General features: G+C 41.3%; 1 protein-coding gene across 3 annotated transcripts in view; it reads left to right on the forward strand.

Moving 5' to 3' along the window:
* ncam1a (neural cell adhesion molecule 1a) overlaps positions 1-26,050 on the forward strand; it is a 221,098-nt gene that overhangs the window by 162,157 nt on the left and 32,891 nt on the right. For 2 of the 3 annotated variants that reach the window (XM_079282885.1, XM_079282887.1), the window contains exons 9-14: positions 10,401-10,551; positions 15,638-15,822; positions 16,227-16,323; positions 19,185-19,352; positions 23,083-23,208; positions 25,572-25,586. In XM_079282885.1, the coding sequence (XP_079139011.1) occupies positions 10,401-10,551; positions 15,638-15,822; positions 16,227-16,323; positions 19,185-19,352; positions 23,083-23,208; positions 25,572-25,586 (742 nt within the window). The remainder of the gene's footprint in view (positions 1-10,400; positions 10,552-15,637; positions 15,823-16,226; positions 16,324-19,184; positions 19,353-23,082; positions 23,209-25,571; positions 25,587-26,050) is intronic. The other variant, XM_079282886.1, reaches the window with a different exon arrangement.

Genomic DNA, 26,050 nt, shown 5'->3' on the forward strand with positions numbered 1-26,050 from the left:
TAGTGGCATGTTTGAAATAGGAAGGGACAATTCCTGTATACAATGAGGAATTGACAATAGATGTTACTGCAGGGCCAATAGTTAACAGAACGTTCTTAAATAGAGAGGATGGAATTATATCCAGAGGGCAAGTTGATGGCTTTGTATTGTTAATTAAGTCCATCAGGTCTTGAAGGCTGATAGGCTGGAAAGAGCCCATAACAGCAGGAGATTGCGAGGAGCTACAAGTAGCCGAACAGATCCCAGGCCGAATGCCAGACCTAATACCTGTTACCTTATCATTAAAATAGATCAGGAATTTGTTGCAATCGTCAACAGAATAGCATGGTACAGTGGAGACAGGTGGTGAAACAATTCCTCTAATTGTGTCAAACAGAATCTTGGGATTTTTCTTTGAAGAAGAGATTAGGTTGGCAAAATAAGCAGTTCTAGCTTCCTTTACTGTGGTATTAAAAGAAACTCTGAGGTCTTTGAGATATAAACGATGCACTTCTAGCCCAGTAGCTTTCCAGAGTCGCTCTGCCCTGCGACACTTCTGTCTCACGCTGCACACAGCTTCGTTTTTTTAAAACTTTGTTTTATGTCCATGATGTGATGACCTGCACTCATTTTGCCAATGCAGCACATGTATGTGAACGTCTTTAAGAACTGCTGTTCTAACAAAGCTCTAGTAAATTGTCGTTTATCATCCACCAATATTCCCACGGAATTCAGTCGCCGGTCTCCTGGCATGCATTGCTCGTGCATTGCTGGAAATGTGCTTTATTTCCAGCCCTCCCATCTTCCAATGATCGGCCAATCAGCTGCTCGCTGTGCTTCATACACTCAAAACGTCTTATTCCCTCTTTGGATTCAAACATGTCCCTAAACGTTTGGTAGCCTTCTCCAATACAGCTAGAGTTGCAGCTATGATTTTGTACGTACATGAATGCTGGAGGGGAGAGTGTGCAGATTGTCCAATTTCCAGGCAGTTCCATGGACTGCTATTCCCCAGCGTTGTTAAGAGTACATGTACCTCCCTATTAATCATTAGCATTTAAAAGGGAATAGTATGAAAAGTGCTCATTGGAAATTTAGAGAACATGAAGTGAGAGTAAGTTAGAGAAAAAAGGATTACAGTGAAATTAGCTCTTAATTATAGCTGTGTTGAGAGCCAGGAGCCCCGAGTCTCCCTCCATCTGAAAATCTGATTGTTTTAAACTCAGCTTTAGCTACAAACTGCTGTGATAATCCACTGTGAGAATGAGTGGGCAATTCTTCTCAGGATGAACACGATATAAAAGTAAAGAAGACCTTGCACGTCCAGACACATCAGGGTCATGCACTTTTGTCACGCCTTGGTATAGAGCCTCGTTTTTTCTCTTCATGTCCTGAAGGAGTGCTGGCAATAATGCTGGATGAAAGCTTTGGCTATAGAACATGGAAAAAAGGCTCCTTAAGACGGATGAAATATGAATACCGTCCGTGTGCATTTTCTCCATTACAGTGGTCACAGCTGTTGGCAGTCGCCAGACTGGAGAGAGAATCTCATCTGCCTATTGTTGTGCTCTTATCAGCTCATTACAATGGTATCATTTGTATACCTTTTTTTTAACGGCCTTTTCTGACAACATGCATCACGTGAGCAGTAGACGGATTAGTCACTGCAGAGCGGTAATTTCCTGCGGTGAATGCAGTAAACAGTATTAAGATAATTACTTTTCTGCCTCGAGCAGGTTCGTGGATTCAGGAACACCTTGCAATCCGGTTCTTGCTTCAGCATGCATTAGATACGGCAAAAGTAACAATACATCTTAATATTCTGATATGAAATGGCAGTTGGGCACTGTGTATTTCCTTTGCAGAGGCTCTCATAACCTGGGTTAAGGACTGGTGCTAGGCTTTCAGAAATTTGCTAGCAGGACGTAGAAGGAAACTACATGATTTTGGAACACAAACTGAATAATAATGTTGGTTATTTTTGCAGTAATGCTCTAGAATATGGGTCAGTCTGTGCTGCACTCTCATGCCCAATATACACATTTTTGACTAAAGTAGGCCATTGTATGCAAAGTAACCAGTCCATCAGCAGCACACATTTCGGTAAACTGTTTTTGTAAAACAAGACAAAGTCTCCAAACGAGCCGCCACATTGGTCCATTTTGAAATCCGCCAACAGACCATGAAGCGACACGTATGAGCACATACCATCGTAGCTCACAGTAAGTCTATCTTGGATGGTTTCAAACAGAATATGAATCGGATTGTCTTTTCCGTAGCCTCACTGTTCTCCATGAAATATAGAAGCAAAGAAAGTTAAAGATTATTTGTCTTCTCTAGCGTGCTCTCTTGCACCAACATTGTCAATATAAAAGTGGTTACTTGGCAGGAAGCCCATGCCTTACAAAATCAAACACAGTTGGTGTGTGACTGTTACAAATAATGTATGTGCATGTAACAACTATTCCTGGAGACACCTGTGCTGTTATGTCTCAAAGGATACCGAGTTGCACAATAAGTAGGCCATACTGGCCTGCTTTACTTCACAGCTCCATCCAACTGCATTCAGCTAGTGCTGTATGATGAATTATGTATCATCAGAGATGTCACTGTGAGATGAACCGTTCTACCTTGGTATGACAAGATGGAACTAAAAAAAGGCCACGGTTATGACAATCTGTAGCATCTTTGCTAGTGGTACCAGTTAAAGTCAATACGGGTGAGTAAGGCTGGTGGCTTTAAAAAAACGACTGCTCGGGAACACATCTTGGGTTAATTGTTTTAAATTCACAAAAACATATGAAAGCATAGCAACTTCAACCTCAATTAGTCATTGAAGCACATGACTCACTGTGAAATCTTTCATTTGAAAAGCAAGGATGAATGAAATCAATGATTTCCAACATGTGGAAACATTATTTTTACGTGACTGGGCAATGCAGCTGGTTTAATGCCTCCACCTCAGTTCCGTGCTGGGAGAAAGGAAATATAATGGCAATGGTAAATATTTCGCAGAATAACAAAGAGTGACGGCAGAGTAGCGATAGTGTGCTCAATACACTCGTCTTGGATTCAGCATAATGTTTTTGATTTGAGTGACCTCATGACTTTCCTTCCGGAGCCAAACGTCCCATTTTTTTCGACTCTTGGTTCTACGAATGCCAATATCAGATGATCAGAAGATAATTTGATTCAGCTATGGTGTCCCAAGTTTTTCCTGTTAAATGTGACATTTATCACTTCCAATCAGTGGAAGCATTCACACAGCACAGTACATTCATGGCTGTTTTGCGAGCTACTGAATCGTATCTTCCACCGGCAAGACAGGACTTGCCTGTTGCCACTCATAGTTGTCGCACCGTTTACAGCCTGTCATCGCCCCTCCCTCTCCTATCTATCACTGTCAGGTCAATTTAAATTCAATGAGGCTTTAATCACACCATCCCACTGATCATTTGGTGATAGCTGTTACTAATTTGTCATTTGATCATCGTGCATCATTGGTCCGTTTTCTGTTTGCCATGCTCTGTCTCCCATTCACGTTCTAGTTCTACATCACAGCGGCAAGACTGCAAAAGCACAGACACACTGAGAATGATGTGAAATGACAGACCGTCATTTTACTGGCTGTCGCTATCCGTTTACAACGTCACTGTCTCGTAGAAATGATAATGGATGTTATCACGGTATTATCTCGTAAGAAGGGATTTCAGTGTGATTGTGTTCCTGGTTCTTTCCACATTCTTACCATATGCTTTTTTACACGATAAGAGTATAATTACTTAAATCTATGAAAGACCTGCTCACCAGTCTTCTGCACATACATGAAAGAGTTGATCAGAATAACACGATGAGAAAGCCACTGATTAGGAAAACAAAGATCCAGCTAATGGCTCACTCACAATTCGTTTCAAAGCCCTGTTTTTTCTCAGTGTGCCTCCAAATTCTCTCCTCTTCCAGTACATTCATTATTCTTTGAGAAGCCCCCATGCTGCTTTAGAAAAATCCAGTTTGGCATTTTGACCAGTTCTGTAAATTCCCTGACCGCATTGAACTGTCAAGCCAGAAATCCCGATCGTCCTTTCCCCTTTTAGAAAACCTTGAACTGAATGATGTCGGGTTTTAATATTGCTGATGCTCTGTTGTGAATATTTTAATAGAGAAGTGTAATTCATTGACGACCGAATCATAATTGTAATAAATACTTCTTGGTAGGAAAATCAATCAGTATCATCCAATGTGAAAGTAATTCCCTGTGATCCTCATCAATGGTTTAGCTAATTGTGAATACAAACAATGCCAGCATGCATCCATGTTTAAGCCCCTTGGTCATAAATCATACATATTGCACATTACTGCTGCACTTTCCAAAGCATGTAGCTGTGTTGCAGATGTTCAAAATTACCTTTCAGGCAAGCATTGGTTTCCATTTGTTTCACTTGGGTATGAAAATCAATGCACATTCCTGAAAGTTGAGTTGGGTAATCTATCACAGTAAGCATTATGTCTGCATTCCTTTTGATCAAAGTTACATTAGTGTTGCGTGGCATAAACAACAGCAGACACAAAGTTCATCGTGATGGATTACCTAACTCACCTCGCAATTCCAAAGTCTCTGCAGGTTGATTTCCCTACAATTTCTTTCAATGGATGCGAATTTAAAAAAACAACTACCCAGAGGGTAGAAAATGCACTCTGTGTGCTGGAAAATGATTGGCTGCAATTTATTTGGAGCATTCAAAATCGCAGGTCTGGTCCTTACAGCATTACACATGTCCTGCAGGTAAATCCAGTCTGCACAAAGCTTACCTTGCTCCTCTGTTTGTCTGTGCTTCCTTTGTGTTTGTTCCCTTGTAGGCATCTTGGACGCGACCAGACAAATATGAGGTATGGCTACTAAATATGGTAGCCTGACTCTAGTTGTAATAGCCTGCACTTACACAGTAGACTACCCCTTTTTTAATGCAGAGCAGAAGTGTTGTCATTTAGTGCTCACTACATTTAGTTGTGCACTAAATATGTAGACCATTAGACGCGTAGTACAGTACATTTAATCCACTTAGTTCCAGTAAACATTGTTAAACTCACTCTATTTACTTGTCCCTGTTTATTTTTGTCGAGACAATCGCAGTATCTCAAAGTAGATGTTGACCATATAGCATGCTGCTATTTCCTGCTGCATGGTCTGGTTAGTTCTCAGACTTTGCTCAATTCAGGGCAGCAACAAATTGCTGCACTGGGTTGTTGATAGGCACAGCAGCTCCACTAGCTCGCGTAGAAAACACTGTCTGCTCTGCCGTGCCGCGAACTCACCACGCTAGACACAGTGGTTTTAAATGGTGTAGCCGACTATCATGTGCCAGTCTGCATGTTTTCACTTCAACAAAACACAACAGCGGCTGACACCTTCAGTGGGGCCTCGTTAATATGTTGGTCTTACTGGGTCAGTTCACCTAAAGTACAAAAAAATAAAAAGGTTTTCTTGCAGGCAGGTTTTGAGGTCGATGTCTCTCAGATTTCTGTGCCCAGCCCAGTACAATGGAAGGAGATGGAATTCCTTTTTTGGTGTGATCATTTGAGGTACAGATGATTTAGTAACATCCCTTGGATCACATTTTACAAGATTTTAAGAATCAAACCTAAGCATGCCATGGAAAATGATGACAAGCGTATTCAATTATGAAACAGTGTTATACTTTTATACACCAGCGCCCTGCTGTAGTGTTTGATTTGAAACAAACATGCAAACTCTTGGCCCTCCTCAAAGTGAGAACTCGTGTTCGTAGATAGAACTGACACAATTTAACAACCTAACTTCACTCACTGCCACATGCACGACAAGAAAAGCAATTAATTTACTCTACTAAGCTTCTCTGTGAGAACACTCAATGAACCCCATGAACCAATGGTACCGCTAATCGAAAAATGCACACAATAAATGAACTTGTGCCGCTCAGCGTTCTGGACTGTGTGCAAGAACTCTACCAACACTGACAGTGTGAAGAGTCTGCACACGCAGCAGTCCTTACAACTTGTTTTTTCGAAAGTCATACAAATTCGTCTCCGATTGGTTGTAGTTTCACCAGCCAATGACATAATCCAGTGTGTGAATTGCTACTTCCTTATTTTCAATTTCAAGTTCATTTTAATTATCTGATCCAACCATTTCTCCTCAAAAAATGACATTCCCTTGCAACTAAGCTGCGTTGTCAATGACGTTTCGAGGGAAACACCTTTCCTCCCAGATCACGGTTGCAGTTTATTATGATTTAGCTGAAAATGAGCTGCTATTTAGTTCGGAAGATAAAGGAACATTAGGATAAGTCAACACTGACTCTTTGACACCCATCCAACCCGACCTCCTCGGATTTCCACAAACTATAACAAGAAACTTATATACGATATCTCTAAAATAAATATGATCAAAAATGTGTTTCCCTCAAACCGTTATTGACATTTCAGTTTTGTTGTATGGGAACGCAATTTTCAGGAGACAAGGCCATCTAATCTTGTGACTGGATTTGTGTCACATTGTTGAACAGTCACCTGGATTTCAGGTTGTGTGATTTAAGGCTATGCAGGCCCGTAGTCCCGTAGTTCACCTCTTTGATTCGAGTAGCACAGTGCTATGTGGAGTGTGGTACTTGTAGGTGGTTTCCCCTGTAGCTTTTTTTTTTCTTTTGTAGACAACCAGCTATTAGTAGATGTAAAGTTTAGCCATTTGCTGTAGTGAAGTACTGGTCTTTGTCTAGATGATTGCCAGTCGAGAGATGTGTTTATAGTGCATCATCTCAACTCTTTTTCCCAATGGTGTCCCCTAACTGCTTATCTCTACAGGCTGACAGGAGTAAGACTATAAATTGTGTTGAACCTGATACAGCAGCTTGTATCTGGCTGCGTAGATAAAGACATTGAAGACAGGAATGAACCATAAAACGAACTTGTCTCATGATCTGTGGTGAAGATACCGGTCTTAATATTCTGTGTCTGAAGATATTGTCAGCCTATGGTTCTGCACAGCAGTGGAGACGGAACCATGTTAAATATTTTGATGTAGCCCACCATAGAAAACCAACTGGCGATGAATGCACTTCTATTGCACACTGATCGAACTAATCTGTAGTCACCAACAGCAGTTTTGGTCCTGCTTGCAGCGGCTAAGCTCAGCTCTGTGATAGGCATGAATCAGGCTGCCAACAAGCAGGCATTATATGATTCGTCATGATGATGATGATGAATGGATCCTGAAAGGTGGTATTATGTTAGTGCACTTCAGGAAGCACGGTGACACTTGAACCAGATCACGGTCTGATTATAATAACTTGCCCACTGAATGCCAGCAATGTCACCGGTGCTGAATAAAGCTTCCACGCAATCCTCAACTCAAGGTCTGGAAAGCTCAAAATGCTGTGTTGTATTCACCACAAATTTGTATTACTGTTTATCAGTCATTACTAAATATGGTTCTCACAGTTAGTCCAGACTAAACAATGGAAGCAAGGCCATTCTACTTTGTGTTTTTGTGAGCAGCTTCGAAATCTGCACAGTACAAGCAATTTCACAAAAAAAGTAATGTCTAACTGCACAACGTATCCAATATGATCTGCTTTGTAGATTCATGGTCAGCAACTTGGCACCAGGGCCCCCTCGGCCACCGGAGCACCCTGAATGTCAACATTTATTTTCTTTAGTTGACATGGACTGCTTGAATGCACCATCGGTTTTAATTTCTGGAGGAGGCGCAGGTTGACCTTCATGTGTCAAATCCTGCTGTAGGATCCAGTCCCCGGATTGGGAGACAATTAATCATGAATTGTATTCTGGGTGCAGTGGCCACTTTGAGATATTGTTGTCTCAGCTTGTCAGGCTCAGCTCTACTGAGGAAACACAGCTCTACTTTTATCAGTTTAATTGTCCTTTTCAATGACAGAATTAAAAAAGTACAGTCGGCCCTGCTCAGGAGCTCAAACTTAATGAAAGAACTTTCAGGGATTGCCGGCAGGTCTATCAACCTTGATTGGTCAAGCAGATGGGTTTTCACATCACAGCAAGAATGACAGCAGTAAACACAATAGCCACCATGTTATTGCAGCATCTGTATTGACTAGGGCAAAAGAGAAGAACAATGGAGAATGTTTGTTGGACAAATGAAGGTGACCAGACCCTCAATCATAATCAGGGATAGAGATGAGGGAGGCCATACAGAGGAGCTGGAGTCAGCAATTAGAAAAAAGAAAAGGTGTACCAGACATTCTTTTCAGAGTCTGGCAGAAGCATGGATATATCATATCGCCAAGATAAACAGGGGATTTGAAGAAAAAAGAAGATACAGGATTATAGCAGAATTAAGGAGCAAAATGCATGCCGCAGGGCAAACTGAGAAACACTTGTTAGACATGCCTTTTACAAACGTTCCTGCTGTGGAAAAGGGCAACAATGGTTTCTATAGTCTACAACCAGAAATGTTTTCGTCCAGAGTGAAATGTCTCAACTATTTGGATTTCTTTCTTAGTTGATCAACAGTTCATGATCAAATACCTGCCATTTTAATACAGGGGCTTGGTCAGTTGCCCTAAGCTTCAAACTATGACGCTCTAGGTACTCCTCCAGCATTGGTTTTGGACGCGTCAGTTTCTGCTCTTAACATGCATAGTGTGCTTTTGGAAAAAAAGACGTACGTCTTTTACATCCCGGATCTATTAGAGTTTGATGAAAGCCGAGTGCATCTCATATAAAAATGTTGCTGTCAGACGTTTTCGAGGACCTGCCTCATGGCTCCTCTAAAATATTGATGTCTTTTTTTTTCTTGCCTGCTACCGTGTGCGGCACATTTTTAAATCTCAGTCGATGTCCTGTCGGGATGCTTGCATTGTATGCTGTGTGAAAATGGTCAGATGTGACGGTTAATGTCAGCGAGAACAAAGAACGGAGCAGGACACCTGGCCTCAGTGTTGTAGTTGGTAATGTGAACGCCGCATGATTAATAAGGCAAGCTGGGGTCGTTGGGTGTGACCAGATGTCAGCTGCTCACGCTGAGAGCTTGTTCTGAATAAGGCATCCTCAGTGACCCTGTACACCCACAATACAACAGGTTCAACCGAGCAGGCAAATGCAATGAAAGGGACCTTCCGAGGAAAATAAAAACACGGTTTAGCAATGAATTTGTCACAACTGCAATTATAGTGTTCCAACTGCAATTCAATTGGCTGTAAACCTGCAACTACACTGTTAAATGGTTGGGACAGAAATCGACATACTGTCGGAGTTTATTACCTGGGGCGTTGTGCATTCGCTGATTTTCATGCTGATGCAGGGATAGTTTCTCAGTGGCCGTTATGTCCACTGTATTGCTGCTTGTATATGTGCGAGACAAATTGTTATTGGTTTATTTGTATGCTTTTGAGAATTACGCATATGAGTTTAAGATTGCTGTGTGTACCTTGTCAACCTCGTCTCGGCATCTGATAGCAATGCACGGAGGTAATCTTTAGCATCTGTATACGCCGCGCCGGGCTTATAACTCCAATGCCGTCCCACCAGCATCATTACAATATGCTCAGAGCAACTGACATAGTATAACGACCGCAAGTATAAAGAGCTACTTTGGATTGGTGGTTGTGGATGGGTCAAACAAACACAGGACTTTCACCCAGGAGATCCTTGTTCGTGGCCCATGTCCTATGTATGTCACAAGCGTCCTCACGCTGTCCCTGACGCATCCAACACTGATGCTCGAGGGGTACCGAGAGCAGCACAGTTTGAAGCTTAGCTTAGGTTCTTGGTATTTGACGAGTTGTGATTGAGAATGTGGTGATCTTGTTCACCTGAATCCCCTGAGCGTGGGTCAATTACATTTATCGGGGCCTAGAGCTTTAATCTAAGTTCACTCTGTGGATAATGCTGAAGGCTGGTGTATCTATATTTTCTTATTGTCAACAAATCCCGAGTTCGATCTTGTCCCCGTCCTGTCTGTGGCACTCAGTTTACAATAAGAAAACTATAGAATAACACCAGTCTTGTATATTTTTGTTCATGCATCATTGTTTTTGTATTCTGTTTCTGTGGTGTTGTATCTTTTCTGTTGTCTTCACCCAGCTGCTCATCACATGGTGTTTTTTGTTATTAACAGCTATTATTCACACTGCAGGACACCTTTCAATCAAACCGTGTTCGTTACAGTTTCTTTGATTGTTTTGAATTGAAGTTCATTTCCCAGGTCACCTTTTTATTTCTTTATAAACGGACTAAAAGCAGCATCTCTTTCTCTTGTTCTGTTTTTTTCAGTGTTTAGACCAACGATTATAAAAACTCGATTCAACAATCTGAGGGAATCCCTGAGAGAGTAGCAGGACATGCAACCACGTCTGTGAAAATGTCAGGCTTTACAAGTGAGACTAATTACTTTTTCCTCTTCTTTGTAGAGCCTTGATAGGAATATTGTGGTACGCACCCACGCACGGGTGTCCTCGCTCACCTTGAAAAACGTCCTGTTCACGTACGCCGGCCAGTATCTCTGCACCGCCAGCAACTCCATCGGACAGGACATCAAGCAATTGTACCTGGAAGTCCGCTGTAAGTCACCCAACTCGTCCTATACTTGCTGTAATTATGTATCACTGCTGTCAATACACATCACTCTTTGTTTGTAACGTCCTACTTCATTTATGAATACCAGCATTAACAGCTGGTTTACATTTTGACATTTCATCTCACCGTTGAAATATTTGTTGAAGAAAAACACAAATCTCTGTGGTTAATTATTGCCAGATGTTAGATAATATTTTTAACACAGCATCCCATCTCAACAAACGTCCTTAATATGTGCAGTAGAAGGAATACAAGTGTTAAAATGACAAATTCATTGATGCTGGGGCAAAAAGGAAGGGTCAAAGTGATTGAAGGGACAGTTCAGATTTTTTTGTAGTGGGTTGTATGAGGTACTTTTTCGTTGTCAGTGTAGTAGATGGCAAGAGTAACAGCACGGGAGCAGAGCAATGTACTGTTGTGGGCAGGTGCTCGGTAAAAGGAGTCATGTGGCTATGAAGAGACCATAGATGGATGCCACATGATCAGTTTCCCGTCAAAACAGCGTTGTCTGACGGCCAAATGAAATGTTGAAAATGTTTTAAATGCAACGTACAATTTTACCCGACAGGTAATACACTGACTACAGATAACCCCACTTCAGAAAATTGGAATTGTCCCTTTGAGGCAGGATATAAAGGCTAAAAGGAAACTTTGTTCCAGGCATTCATCTGTCTTTTGTTGGCATTGACCTGGAACCGCTGCCGCAGCTGCTCCTGTCGCCACGTTTCCCCAGGACAGTCTTCAAATGAAATGTCATGTAATTAGGAGTCCGTTAAAAATGTTAGTGACTGCTCGTCGATTGTAGAATCCCATGGTTTGACCGTGATATATCATCAGGCTATGTTGCTCGGTGCATTCCAGGAGTAATTGTGTTGTAATCTACGTTTTTTGGTGCCCAGACATTTTCTCAACATGTCTGTTTCTGCTCAGGTAGTGATTTCCTCTGTTTCCTAAAATGGCTTTTGACAGGACTCTGACAGCTTCTTCTGGGCTTTGTTCATTAGCTGTTGATTTTACCTGCAGGCAGAACAATCAATAACACAAGCTTTTCACAAACACAGACTAACAGACTCGACAAATATTCTCTAGTAAATAGTTCTGCAGCCCGATGGAGTAAAGTCAACACTTGGCTTTAACAGGTTAGATTAAAGTTGCTACTTTGCTCATTTGCCACATTTTACTGTGTCACCTAGGATATTCTTGGATAAAAAGGTAAAGAAAGACACTACTATGACAGAAAAGTGTCATATTACACGGCTATTTTGTTCTTAAGTCATTTATCGATTGCTTGACTTTCCTAAGGTGCGGATCACTGTATCACACATATTGTCAGATAAAAACAGCATCAGCAAGTCTTTGGAAAACTTTCCTCTTGGCGAAAGGATTCTGCTGAAGTCGACACCTTAACGAGTTTTTAGTTTATTTTTAACAAGCAACACATTGGTGCCACTGGTAATTCCCAGGAGAGGTGAAGCGGCATAAAGTTACCGTACAGCACAAGGCTGAGCGTGTGTGTGTGTGAATGTAAAGGTGGTGTAGTCTGTAGGGAGAGCTAAGTTATATCCTAAGTCTATCCTTATGTTGCAACCCATTTATAGTAAGTTGTTGCACACTATGTTACACAACTGCTACAACAGGCTGCTTGCCATCAGATGCACAAAGCTGACTTTGTTCATTTTTGGGGTGTTAAATTAAAACTGCTTCAACCTTTTAAACAGCATACCTCGCAATAAACCCTGCAGTTTATATGAGCATTTAAAAAAAAGAACACAAAAGACATTGCAGTGGATGCAAGTAGATACATATTCAAATCTGAAAATCAGAGGAGGACCAGGGGAAGTGCTTGTTAAGACCAGAGGATATTTCTGAGGATGCAGTGTGTGGCCAGCCACCTCTCTTTCTGGAGATAAGTGAGAGAGAGCAGAGTTTGCTGGGTCAGTGGCACCACTGCGATTGGTTACCATGGAAACAAGGGTCTCATTTCTGACATAGCCTCAAGGTACAGTGGCTTTTGAGGCTTAGAAATCCGTGCCACAGTGTAATTACTGTTTTCTTTGAGCATCCTAACGCCAGACTAAAATGCTCGCGCAACCATTTTGTCTTTGATTAGCAGTTATACGTATATTAGAGACCGGTGGGAGTTATAATAATGTTATAATTATGATGTGCTGGACTACAGAGACGGAACGAAACTGTTTTGAAACACGGAGATTGTATGTCTTAAAATGAAGCTATCCTCCGGAGAACCCAACATACTTCACCATCAGTCAGGATTGCAGACTCAGAAATGTACCCGATGTAACTTGGCATTCTCAAAACACATCCTTGGAAAGATTGGATGTGCACAATGGAAGCCAAATCGCACTTGATCTTGTTTTGGAATCTATTGAATGTCACAAAGAATAAAGCGATAAATGAAGCCAATGAACGTTTAATTGGATTAATATGCCCTGCTCTCAATGCACCAGCAATTTGGTCAGAGATATAATCAGCGTTGATGGAGTCGTTTGAGGGCTTGCCGTTTGCTAGAGTAATCAGCAAGTAATCAGGTGGCTGATGCACTGTTGCTAAGCAATTATCGATAAGAAAAGGTGCTTTGTCTAGAACACAGCTCTCACTCTCTGTCCCCTCTATCACCACTCGCCCACTCACACAATGAACACCTTATCAAAGCATGGAACTTGCTATCTGCTGCACAGCATGATCCCATTAGCTCTGCTGAGTGTGTCTACGTTTGCTGAAGCACCGATAGGAAAGTGTTAATAACGTCTCTGTTTGAGCTCCGTTTTGTCAGCAGCTGAGGTTTGTTTAGCATGAATTTCTAATAATAACGCTGTTCAAGCTGCAAGCAGTTCCCATATCTACTTGTCTCTGTCCTGCTGGCTATAGAGTGCTGCAGGGATGACGTATTTTTGGAAGTTATTATCGCACTGGTTCCCTCGTCGAAAAAATTTCTCCGCTGGATTTTGGAGTGTTGCAGAAAATAATCCAAGAAACGAACGCATCTTTTATGATTTTTGAAGTATGAATGCAATTCACAGAAGTAAAAACCTAATATATAAACAATGTACACCACGGGCACCAAGTAAAAATACTTATATCGGTCAACAAACCCGTTGACGAGTGAACTGGCCAACACTTCTCACAATTCAACAATTTTTAATAAGCTACAATCTGTACTATAAATACATGTTATGCACGTACACGAATATCAGTATGTAGATACATACATTTATATATAAATATACACAATTTCGTGTTTTATCTTTGTTTGTGATCGTGGATAAGAATTAAAATCCTCATTCCCAGAAGTGACAAAATACTTAATTCTTAAATTCCTACAAATAGTAGTTATATCTAACCTGTATCAAACCTGTATAGACTGTATAATACCTACAATATATTTATATTATATTTTTCATGGTACGATTACCATCAGAAAATATCTATTTCTTCTTCTTCTGCTTCTTGTTCTTCTTCATATTATTCATGTTATTTTTGTTATTTTTGTTTTTACTACTGTAGATCACAAAATGCACACGGTATGATAACCGTCAATGTTAAAACCCGCCGGTATACCAGTATATCATTACAACCCTAGCTGTAGGTGACCTACATGATGATTTGCAAACGTATCAATAATCTCACCTGTACCAGGCTAGGAAGCTATGGAAATCAAACAGGCAGCCCACAGGCACTATAGTGAGTCAACGAGAGCCCAAAGCAGCATTGGTAGAAAGAGTGAGAGTCTAATCAGGGCTGCAGGAGATGGAGCGTTTATTGACTCAGCCTCGTCCATCAATTCCAGCGGCAGCATACTGCAGAGTTTTCAAGGATCCAGGGTCAGAAATAAAGCCCCGGCAGTGTCAGGGGCCACCGCATTTCATAGCACGCAGGAAGCAAAGCATACTTCAGTTCACTGCATTCAGAAGCACTAATCAGTGATGTGAGCAGGATATAATAAGAGGAAACACTGCAGGAAAAACATCACCATCTCCTGTTATGGCCTCTTACGATGCTGATGAATAAGGCTCCGGGTTTAGAGCTCTGACTATATGGTATCAATTCAATGAGCACATCAAAGTGGGCTGCTAAATGGGCCTTAGACCACAGCATGAATGGTAGCAGTGTTATTGGTATCCCTGCAGGTATCAAATATAGAGGTGTTACAGGGAGGATGGATCTCATTTTCATCAAAACCTAAAGTTGTTTATAGCAGTCAGAAGTGGCAGGGTCCAGCTCAGTTATTTCTGTTGAGGCTCGCTCGCTAACTCATGACCGAGTGACTCACTGTGTAATAATGGCAATCAGCCCTGGGAGGCGTTGGAGTTTTTGTAATTGCTGAGCTGGTTCATCTCGCAATAAAGCAAACAGAGATTTGACAGGTTTGATGATAATACGTGTGCTTGTGGAAAAAGGATGTAGAATCAATCAACATTTCCTCGCTCCACGTTTTAACACACTCTTCTGGAATTAGTTTAAGCGTTAGTGCTCTCACTCTCAAATGTGTTGTAGTGTGAGTGGACTGTCAATTCTGAGATTCTGAAAGTCTTGTAGTTAGCTAAGGGATAAAGAACTCCTTCCGCTGGTCGAGATTCTCAGGCGGTTAAAGACAAATGGAAAATGGTACAAATGCATCTTAACATCCATTTTCTCACAGTATGCAACATTATTTAACTTTTTCTTAATTTGTTCTCTTTCATTGAATGCCTGGTTTCACTTTAGATTCATATTTAGAAGAAGCATTTCCAGTCAACACTGCATCTATTTGTTGCCTCGTGTAAGTTTAGTTGAATTCTCCTGGGGCTATGGTTCCTCCAGATCTAAATCTCTCATAGACCTTGAAAAACGAGAAACTATTCAAATGTTTTGATGATTCAGATCCATTGCACAAGCCTACCTTCTCACATCCAGTATTTATCATTGTTTGAAAAAGATAAACCCCTGGATTTTTTCCCAGTGGTTAGTTGATTCTGGCCAGATGGACCATATTGAAGGAGTATCACTAAAATGTTCCAAACATGCCTGTTGTGATGTTTTCCATCTTCTCTCCCCCTATGTGTTGCTGCAGATGCTCCAAAAATCCTGGGTCCAGTGACCGTGTACACGTGGGAGGGGAACGCGGCCAACATCAGCTGTGAGGTGGAGGCTTACCCCGGAGCCTCGGTGGTTTGGTTTAGAGACGGCCTCCAGCTGCCTTCTGCCAACAATACCAACATGAAGATCTACAAAACACCAACCATCAGCTACCTGGAGGTCTGCTGCACCTTACTGCCATATAAAAGCAAAAGGGTTGATGGAACATATAGAGAATATAGACAGGGCATGCCATCTTTCACATGAATAGCTAATAAGTAGTTTGAGAGAAAGATACTGAGTACGGAGCGCTATGTGCTAATGAACCCGTGCGGGATGATTTGTTCCTACACTGGATATCTGAGCATCTGCATCACGACCGTTTTCCAAATGAATCATTCTCATTCAGCAATGACTAAACTGCTACATGACACAAAACCGATAACTAACGATTAAATCCTCAAAGGTACATGTTCAAGTTGTTCACAGGTCTACTCCGTTCCCAGAAGTATTTTATTCTTGTCCGCCTGCAGTGCCTGGCCGCATGACCTCTCAGTGTTTTCGTCGTCTTTTCTGTTTCTCAGATTACCCCCGATTCTCAGAATGACTTTGGGAGCTACAACTGCACAGCAACCAATGTGATGGGCTCTGAGTCCAAGGAGTTCATTCTGATCCAAGCAGGTTTGGCATTGCATTTAAGTTAAAGTGTGTTGTGGTTTTTTTTTTGTGTGTATTTTTGATCAAACAAAAGTTTAAAAAAAAAAAGTAAATTATTTAAAATCCCAAATGGGGGTAAGTGAGAAGTATTGGTGGTTTGATGACTTTACAGTCTAGAAATAATGTGATCGCACCTGTGGCGCTAAAAACAAGAACCAAAGACAAGAAACAGTAAAACGATGTAACTTTATGGAATCAGGTGCAAGGCCCATTCGATGTAATGGATAACATTTTAAAGCCAGTGTAGGGAGCAACTGTATTCAAAATGATGTCCAAAAGGCAGCATGTAAAGAGAGAATATGCACAGAATTGTGAAGCAGCTGTAACAAGCTAAATTCTAATGACTGGATGTGTCCTTTTAAGTGACACTTTCTTTGCACTGCAAATCATTTGTGTCAGCTTTATTTGGTATGCAAATTGTTGATTGAATGATTTAATGCAAAAAAAATGTAAGTGTCAAACACGCATTATTACTTGGCAGTTAAATATTTAACATGTATTCCAACACGAAAACAATCAGGAAATAACACTGATATAATATAATATAACATGTTCATTTATTGAGATGCCCCTATGGACCTTGTGATAGGAGGTAAAGATCAGGAGAAGTAAACATGAAGTGTAATTATGAATACTGATGTTAAATTAAGCTATGATGAGTTTTCACTGTTAATTAACATCTCTATTACATGTTGATGCCTCCATGACCAAGTTAAGCAGATGAGACTGAGGACAACTATGTAGAATAAAAGATGTTCACTTTGTCTAACATGTAGCTTGACAGAGTTCTCCATATGTGTCCTGGTGTTCTCATGTTTCTCATTATACTCATTATATGCCGAAAGGGACTCCCTCCAACCGTCACTGAACTAAGAGTGTTCCAAAAGGCACCCAACTCAAATGCATATTCACACCTTATTTTCCACATTGAAATGTAAAAATCAGACAAGTAGCACGAGGCAAATAGCTTCACTAAACAAAGCAATTTCAATTTCAAGGGTAATTAAACTGTTTCTGCATTACATGCTGATGGTAAACAATCCAGCAACGATCCAGTGGATGTATCCGTGTAGAAGGAGCATTTCCAGTTGTGTGTCTGTTTGCATGATGGTAGTGGGTAGCTCTTGGAAGTTTGCAGACTTGCATAAATGGTTGATGATAAGTTGATGCGCCAGAACAGAACTCAGCCGTGTGTCCATACTTGACACTTCAGTAAGATCTGCCTGATTGGATAGGGATGGGATATATTTCATGGTCAAAGGAGTGGCTGTAAAACGGTGGATAAACTAATTGCATTTCCTGTAAATTCTTGACAATGGAGGTCCCCTGTTCATTTTGCTGCTTTAGTAGACTTGCTTCATTGAATAATCTCATATTCCTGTAAATTCTTCACAATAAGCTGTCTGTTATTTTGTTGTTTAAAAGCTTTTATGTTGAAGCGGTAAAATTAGGAATTGCTGGGCGTCAGCAGTCACTTAACATGACTCTGACAGCGGGTGTCAGCTGTGCATCCCTCTGCTCTAACTCAGGAGAGGAACTCTTCATGTCGGGGAAGATGATGCAAGACCCACGTTTGAAATAAATTGTCCAAGTTGTGCCCACATACTGTCAACGCCTCACTGAGATTAGAACTCATTGCGAGACAGGCCACCTTGGCTGGCTGATCGGATCGGACCTTGGAGAGCACATACTTGGCAATTAATGCGTCCTGGCATATGATCTGATGGCAAAAGTCGCATTGAAAAGACAAATGTCACGACGGCCTGAGAATAACATCCAGTGTTGCTTTGTTTTACCAGCACTGAGCAGTGGTTGCAGAAGAAAGTCGTTCGTAACATCGAACAATATGACGGAGCCGCTAGACGAAAGGTCATGGCGTCAGTAAAATGAAAAAGGGTTCTTCCTAAAGGCAGCCTGGATGTGATTCGTAAATGTCTTGGTAATCCGTCCATAAGATACATTTTCTCATGCAAAAGTGTAAGTTTTAGCTTTATCGATGCACCAGAGCAAAGGTCAGGGAGTCACTCAGTTAAAAAAAAACGAATTAACTAGCAAATTTTATGAGCAGTAATTGTAAGAAGACCCAAATTGAATGGACAGAATTAACACCCACCTGGCATACTGATTACAGGCATTAGGCCCTTCCCCTGAAAGATAAAAAAGACAGCATTACATATTGTGTCTACAGAGGACGACTGAATCGAGTACGGCGCTCTATCTCGGTGACACTTTGCCCTATCTTCATAAATCAAAGTGAGACTCAGGCTGGAGGTAAAGCTGTTGCCGCAGGCTCATTCAGGCATGTCCAACAGATCTGCAGTACTTTGGAGACCAGAGATTTTGGGGCACCAGAGGCATGCCAGCACCACAAGTGTCAAAGGGGCTGATTTAGAGCAGGACATTATCAGTAGGTGTTGCAGTGCCCGGTATCAATCTGAGGCGACCTCATCAGCTCCTCTGATGCATTCAAATCGAATTCTCTCTCTGCCCATGCACATAGATAGCTTGGTAAGGCACACATATACAGTCCTGAAACCCTACATTGTGTCTCATACAACAAACCAGATGCACATATCCAGTATTAGCTTTCAATAACGAACTGTCATAATATGTTAAAAATGCTATTTGCATTACATAATGTTATGTAATGGCAATATTTTCAGTGCCAAGTTGTTTCTCATGGGAATCAATAAACATTTTATACTGTGTATATACTGTGAGTTACACGCCTTCTGTGAATTTCTTTTTTTTCATGGGAATCTTTGCAACACTGCAAACTTTTAATATGAGTTTTTCAAAAGGCTTTCCTTTGCACTCTATTGCAGAGGTGCCATCAGCCCCAAAAATCGAACAAGTGGAACCGTTCTCCAGCACAGCAGTGGTGAAGTTTGAAGAGCCTGACTCCATGGGGGGAGTTCCCATTATCAAGTACAGAGTGGAATGGCGTTTGCCTGGCCAGGATTGGACCGGCAAAGAGCACTATGCTACTGATGGTGAGTCAACCGTCTCTCCTGTCAAAAATCGATGCAAACCATTCACACAAATGATTTCAAAGAAGTCTTGTGTTGGGCTTTTTTTAAAGCACACTTTTTCACTGACAATTGATCAAAACCACCTGCCGTGACGGATATTTCTGCTCAATGTGATTCAGTGTTACATCATCCCTGAATCACCACCACTTACACACATTTACCATGAAAGCCTGAAAAGAATACTTTCAATCAAGCAAATTGGATGCAATGGATGTTATAAAATTCTCTCTTCAGGTGCAGTGTTGTCTGCGGTCTCTTGCATCACCTGCATCACTATTTCAATACTCAGCACCCAAACGAAACAGAAGCTAATTGACTTTCAGATCTTGCCTTGTATTTCAACATTTTAACTTTTAGGGAACCCACTTATTGTAATTGTTACAGTGCAAAGAGAAACTGAAATTTTACTGAATTGACTTTTCATGGTGGAGCTTTTCACGAAAATATAACAGTTATATAATATATCATCAAACTTCAGTTTGAAAGAAAGAATAAACAAACAGGGCTCCGGTGTACCAGCAGCAGCAGCAGCAACTACTCTCCCTTTTTTCAGTTCATAAGCACAATTGGAACTGTAGCGCCAAAACATAATGTATATCCCAAATGGAAATAAGTAAAAGAAAACCAATACAACTGACAAAATCCATGAAAGTTAGCTTTTTTTCATCAGTACATTTTCTCCATCAATATGGTTCTTACATTTCTGGAACACTCACACTTTACTCTATCCATTCGGGTCTATTTCTTTTAAAGTACATCTAAGAAGGGAAATCTGGGCCAAAACTACCGAAAACGTTTCGGATAGCAACAACAGTTAATGCCAACACGACAGTAGCTGATGTCAGGAGGAGCACAGTGTAGCCTAAATGTCAGTCAGCGCAGACACTGACAGGCCCCAGATAATACCCCCGTCCCACTGCGGGTTTTGAGGCTCTTACAGATCTGGATGGTTCTCATCCTGTCTGCCACATGGGACGTATCAGTCAGTGGCTGACATGCTCCGCTGTCAACTCAATGCCCAAGAGCCGCCTGTCGTGCCAGCGTTTGCACAAAACACATGCAACCACACGCCAACAGTAAATGTTACAGAGAATATCTCATTCAGCAACATCAGTTACCCCACAACTTATAAATGAAAGCCTTTCCAGAACACGCATGCACTGAATGAACCATGCCTGTTGCAATGTACATCCCTACATATGTTATTTATAGCATATTTGTAGCATTAATATGTAAAGTCAGCGATGCTAAGTAATTTGAGATACAACATGGCAGGGAAGACGTAAGTGATTTGTCATTGATTAAAGATGAATCATTGAGTTTGAGTTAAAAGTGTCTCTCACAATATTGTGAACCAGGGCTGCCATCACATGTTTGAATGCAGTACTGCCACATATAGATACCCCACCCATCACTGTGGGTCCAGATATAAATGTCTACATCTGCAGTGGGCACATACATGAAGCTACAAGTCAAAGTTAAAGGAGCTGCTTTGCTTTCTACTGAACCCTGTAAACCTGTTCAATGTCGTCTGTGGCACTCGGACCCAAGCCCATTCATGTTTTTTGTTTCTGAAAATGTAAATCTTCCATCAATTAAATATTTTAACTGGTAAAATAATTTCCTAAAAAAGCTTGCTGTAGTTCCGAGGATTGCTCACAATGTATGACCCTTGTCTCCAAGATTACAGATACGAACAGCAACAAAGTGCTGCTTGGCACAAATGCATTGTTTGCGCAGCTCGGTTTACTTGTCTTCACCAATACTCTAGACAAGGTCCACAGAACTTTTGAAACATTCCTGTTGAACTTTTTTTTAATGTAATTTTCCAATGCTGTGAGCGTCCCAAACCAAATGACATTCAACTCCAGTTTGTTTGGGTGGGTGGCAAGACATTTCAGAGACTGATTTCTCAAAGCCTGGACAAATAATCTGCTGAGGTTAGGAATAGGCCAGGGCATTGTGAATCTAGTTACATATCGCAGCCATAATCATAGAGCCGATATGCTTCCACAACAGCTTAAAAGATTGATTTCTCTGACGTCAATACACAGTCATTGACGCCGCAGTAAGCATGCACTGTAGCAACAGAATGATTAACGCACATCGGAGTCAGTCGAATTTGTAACGATTGTTATGATTTGTGGAGATAACCTTTTAGAGAAGCAGAGGAAAGCAGCATGTGGTAATCATGGGTAAATGACTGCGGGCCGACTGGGACTCTCAACCGATCATAAAGGGCTTCTGCAGTGACATCGGTTTTACTGCTACTGCAGGTGCTAAAAGCCCAGCCATGGATTCATTTGGCCTCGTGCTTTTAATCAGGCTGAACATATTTTCATACTCCCTAGCCAGAACTATTAAGTGTACCGTGCGTTCATGCACGCGCACATGTATGCGCCTATGCAAGCACCGGAAAAAGGCCGGCGAACTCTTCAGCACGACAGCTAACCATTAGCGTACTTGAATTAGCGTAGGTGATAATGAGTCAGACGGAACATGATAAACGTCTTTGCCATCACTGAAAACAAGTTTAAAATTATTCATTATTTCAATCCCAGACTAACCTGGATGTCTGGTCTCTGTATTGTTTTGTGATATTCATACAGTTTCCCCAAGCAGTCACCTATTCCTAGTGATACACAGGGACATATCAGTCAAGTCGGTCTTTATGTCAAAAGTCAGGAAACACGCGTGTGTGTCTGCGTTATCCTGATTGAAATCTCTACGGTGCCTTGCTAATACGGTAATAACAGTGTCTCTCTAATGAAATGTTTTACAACACAAGTGCACACTTAAAAGTAATTATTCAAAAACTAAATGGTATATTTGAAGCTATCAAAATGCTTTATTGCCGTGTGATTAGTCAATTCCCTTCACCCGTTGAAATTACATTTATAGATTACAGCAGCAGGCTTGCCCAATAGCGTTCTCTCTGTACTACACGTTGCACAATGTGTTTTGCAATTTATCTTTAATCGTATTATCCTATTAAATATGCCAGTGATCATAAACCAAAAGCCCACTGTAATTACAACAACTTGCCCTTTTTTTGGCATTTGCTCTTCACGATGCTGGTCTTCTTCGCCCCATGTGCTCACTGGTGACCATTACGTGCACGTTTTCAATCAGTGACGTCTGTGAGTTTATTGGGTGGTTCTAACCAAGTTGTGTCGTGTTTTTATTTCGTGAAAACTGAAATTGTGCAGATTGTTAGAAACATAAAAAAAATGTATGACGTCATATGATCTGTAAAAATCATGTTCGTGAGTTAGATAAGAGCAGGAGTCAACTAAGCAAACAAAAGCCAAGAAACATTGCAACGGTGGAGACCGTCTTCTCAGGGAGAAAATGACTGCATGAGATGTTTGGGTTGAATGCCTAATAAGACCTGTGTTTGCATTTTTTGGACAAAGAAGCTCGTACTAGTTTTTCACAAAAGACATTTCGCATGAATAACTGAGTTCTAATTCAGCCGATTCATTAGCGCATGAAGATTTAGACGGGCACTCGGAGAGCTCAGACTTCTGCCAAGAAAATATGCCCAATCTCTCAATGTTAAGTGAGAAACAAGTGACAAACCGAACTGAAAACATAATCTCCTTGACGGCATATATTTAGCCTTTATTCCTCGTTCATTCTCTGTCCCTGTCTATACCTGCCTGGAATAACGCTACCCCGCCTCCCACAGACATGACCGCGATCACCATCGTTGGCCTGAAGCCAGAGACCACCTACGAGGTCAAGATGTCGGCCGTCAACGGCAAGGGCGAAGGCGAGAGCAGCCTGCCCAGCACTTTCAAGACTGAGCCAGTCCGTAAGTACTGCCCTCGCTGCTCGTGTCCCTGCCCTCAGCAAGCGCACATCTGAACTCAATGCTTTGAACCTAAATGCTGTTGCTCACTCCACTGCCTGCTCATGTCTAGCTGAGGCCAGATGCCTTCGCCCCTACTCTCCTCTATTCTCACGCCAAGCCCCCCCCCCACCCCCCTCCCAGTGCAGGCCTTTTTTCAGCCAGGCCAACGAGGGAACGATAATTCCCAGTGCCACTTCATAATCCAACTTGGTTAATAGTGTAAACTAAGTAAAACCCGTGTCCTTCATCACTGGACAGTGTTATGTGCCTCTTTCCTAATGACTGTTTGCAACGTTCCATTCCACAGAGCTCTGCCTTTTTAGCCCACAACTCAGGTGATTCAGTGAAAGCTTTCTGGAAGGTACTTGTGCATGTCTATAGCTGATTTATACCGCCATGTGAAGAAGTGTCAGTGTCTGTATTTATAATTCAGTAACGGCGCACATTGTTAATATAGCTGCCAGGGGTCAAGCCCTGCTGAAGGTTGTTTATATTTCGTGGAGGAAATGGCAGCACACGATGAAATGTCGGAAGTGGAGGAAATATTCTATCCGTCTGTGTTTGGCGAGAAAGGAGAATGAAGTCACCTTGACGGATCAGGGGAGATACAAGGAGAATACCTACTTGTCAGACAGATGAGGGTAGATTGCTGCCACCCTCTGTGTTCAATTTCTCTTGGTGAATAATCTGGCGTCAAATCACAGCTGTGTTAGGCATATGGCATCATCTGCAGCCTTACAGCAAAGAGCAGGTGCGCAACACCTGTCGTCAATCAGAACGTGCCGGCTTGACATCAAATGTGACAATTACGTGTTTATTTGTGTGCAGCAGCATGTGACATACTGCTGTCTCATTGAGGGATAAATTAGGCCCAATAGAGGTCCAAAATTGGCTCTAGGCTGACAGCGTCAATGCTGTACAGAAGAGAAGAGTCATCTCTAAGATTTACGTTTATCCAGTAAGTAGCATGATGCTACATGATTGCATAGACAAAGGTATTAGTTATTGGACAGTTGTGAGCCATCACTCTTAATAAGTGTACTGGCTTACAGCCGCACTCATTAAACCCAATGTGGACAAAAGGCAGCATGAGGGATCTTTGAACTGTCTCAACATGGCAATGTCGTAGAATCAAAGAGGTGATGATGATGTGAGAGAACTCTGCTTCATCACAACTTTCTCTTATATTTTTTTAAGTTTCAATTGCCCTTTTTATTGGTTACGACAACATTATACTCACCGAAGTCATTTCTGAGATTGGTGACGTGGCAACATTCAATAAAGTCCGGAAACAGGAGCAGTCAGGCAATCAGAAAGGTTGTAATACAGTTTCGCCAGATTATCTAAACCACTCTATTTGTTTTAGTAATAATCCCTCACTGTGCAGGAAATATGAGTGATTCAAAACGATGCATGAAATTCTGTCCGTAAACTAAGATGGATGTTGACATGGACATTATTGGGTGATGATTGTCGTGTCAGACGCTGTTCCCGATTTACTTTGTGGGTTCCATGCGATTATTTCTTGTAGAATGAATGACTCAAATCATAATAAAGCAGAATTATCCTTATTTCCTTCTTTCCACCGCAGAGCGAGTCTACCAAGGCCTCAGTTAGGCACAACGGATCGAATTCTCAGTCAGCTTTTCAAATCAGGTTCATGAATAAATCTTTGTTTTAGTTTGTACCAGCCTCTATGCCATGCTTCCATCTGTGCACCATCACCCTACTGCCTCTGCAGAAAAAAAACCCTCCTCGGCATCCTGATTCCTGAAAGAAAGAGGCTTTGTCCTGCTTCACGATGTTGCAGCAAACCTCAGTGTCTGATGTATTTATTGATTCTACACCAGTCTGACGAGAACGTTTTTTCATGTATAACATAAAGGATGAGCTCAAGCTTAATTTAGTGCATCATTAACAGAAATAAAATGATAACAGACATGGAGGAATCAGTTTAAATTGCATGCAAGTTGTCATGTAATGTGTTATTTTTTACTTCAGAGAGGCATGAGATTGTCATCCAGAAAGCCAGTGTTCTTTTAAGAAAATGCTGAAGCGCTGCTACACGACCAAGGTCACGTCTGAGCGGGAAAAAAAAGACAATTTTCTAATGTTGAGTGTAATACAGTAGGAGTATTATCAAAGCCAGAGTTGGCTGCAGAACAAAGAGAAGCGAGACTTGCTGGAGACGTGGCGTGGCAGGGAAGCGATGCCCTCTCTCATTGTGCGTGTTTCTCATTTCATTGTCTTTTGTTTCTTCTTTTTGTTTTGTTGTTTCCTCATCATGGTTTCCCATCTGTTCTGTATTCCACTGGACTTCCCAGAGTATTCTTTCACAAGTAAGTCATTTCTCCCTGTCTTGTCTGCTATATTTTTCTCTTTACTTCTATCTCCACCGCATTTCTTTGCTTTTCTTTGACCATTCCCTAAAGAGAGTGCTGCAGAAATATGTCCTTAAACCTGGAAACGAGTCAGCATTTTGCACTTCAGGTTCCATCGTCTCAAAGTCAATGTTTTTTTTTAATGTTTTTTTTTGTTAAGAAGCCTAAAATAAGGTCTGCGGTTAACACACGCTTGGTTGATTTTTAACGTGTTCTACGACATAAAATACACCGGTAAACACCCCTCTCGGGAATTTTGTGTCTTAAAAAAGGTGATTGTGAACAAGTGGCTAAATGAGTCTTGTTGTGTAGTTTGTTCACATACAACAAATAGTTTTTAACTGGTGTATTCATTCATGATTCCAACATCTTAAAAGTGGAGTTCCTTTGTGAAGATAATCTTGCTGAACAAAAACCTGTAT

Source organism: Melanostigma gelatinosum (assembly GCF_949748355.1).
Source record: "Melanostigma gelatinosum genome assembly, chromosome: 14".
Lineage (NCBI taxonomy): Eukaryota > Metazoa > Chordata > Actinopteri > Perciformes > Zoarcidae > Melanostigma > Melanostigma gelatinosum.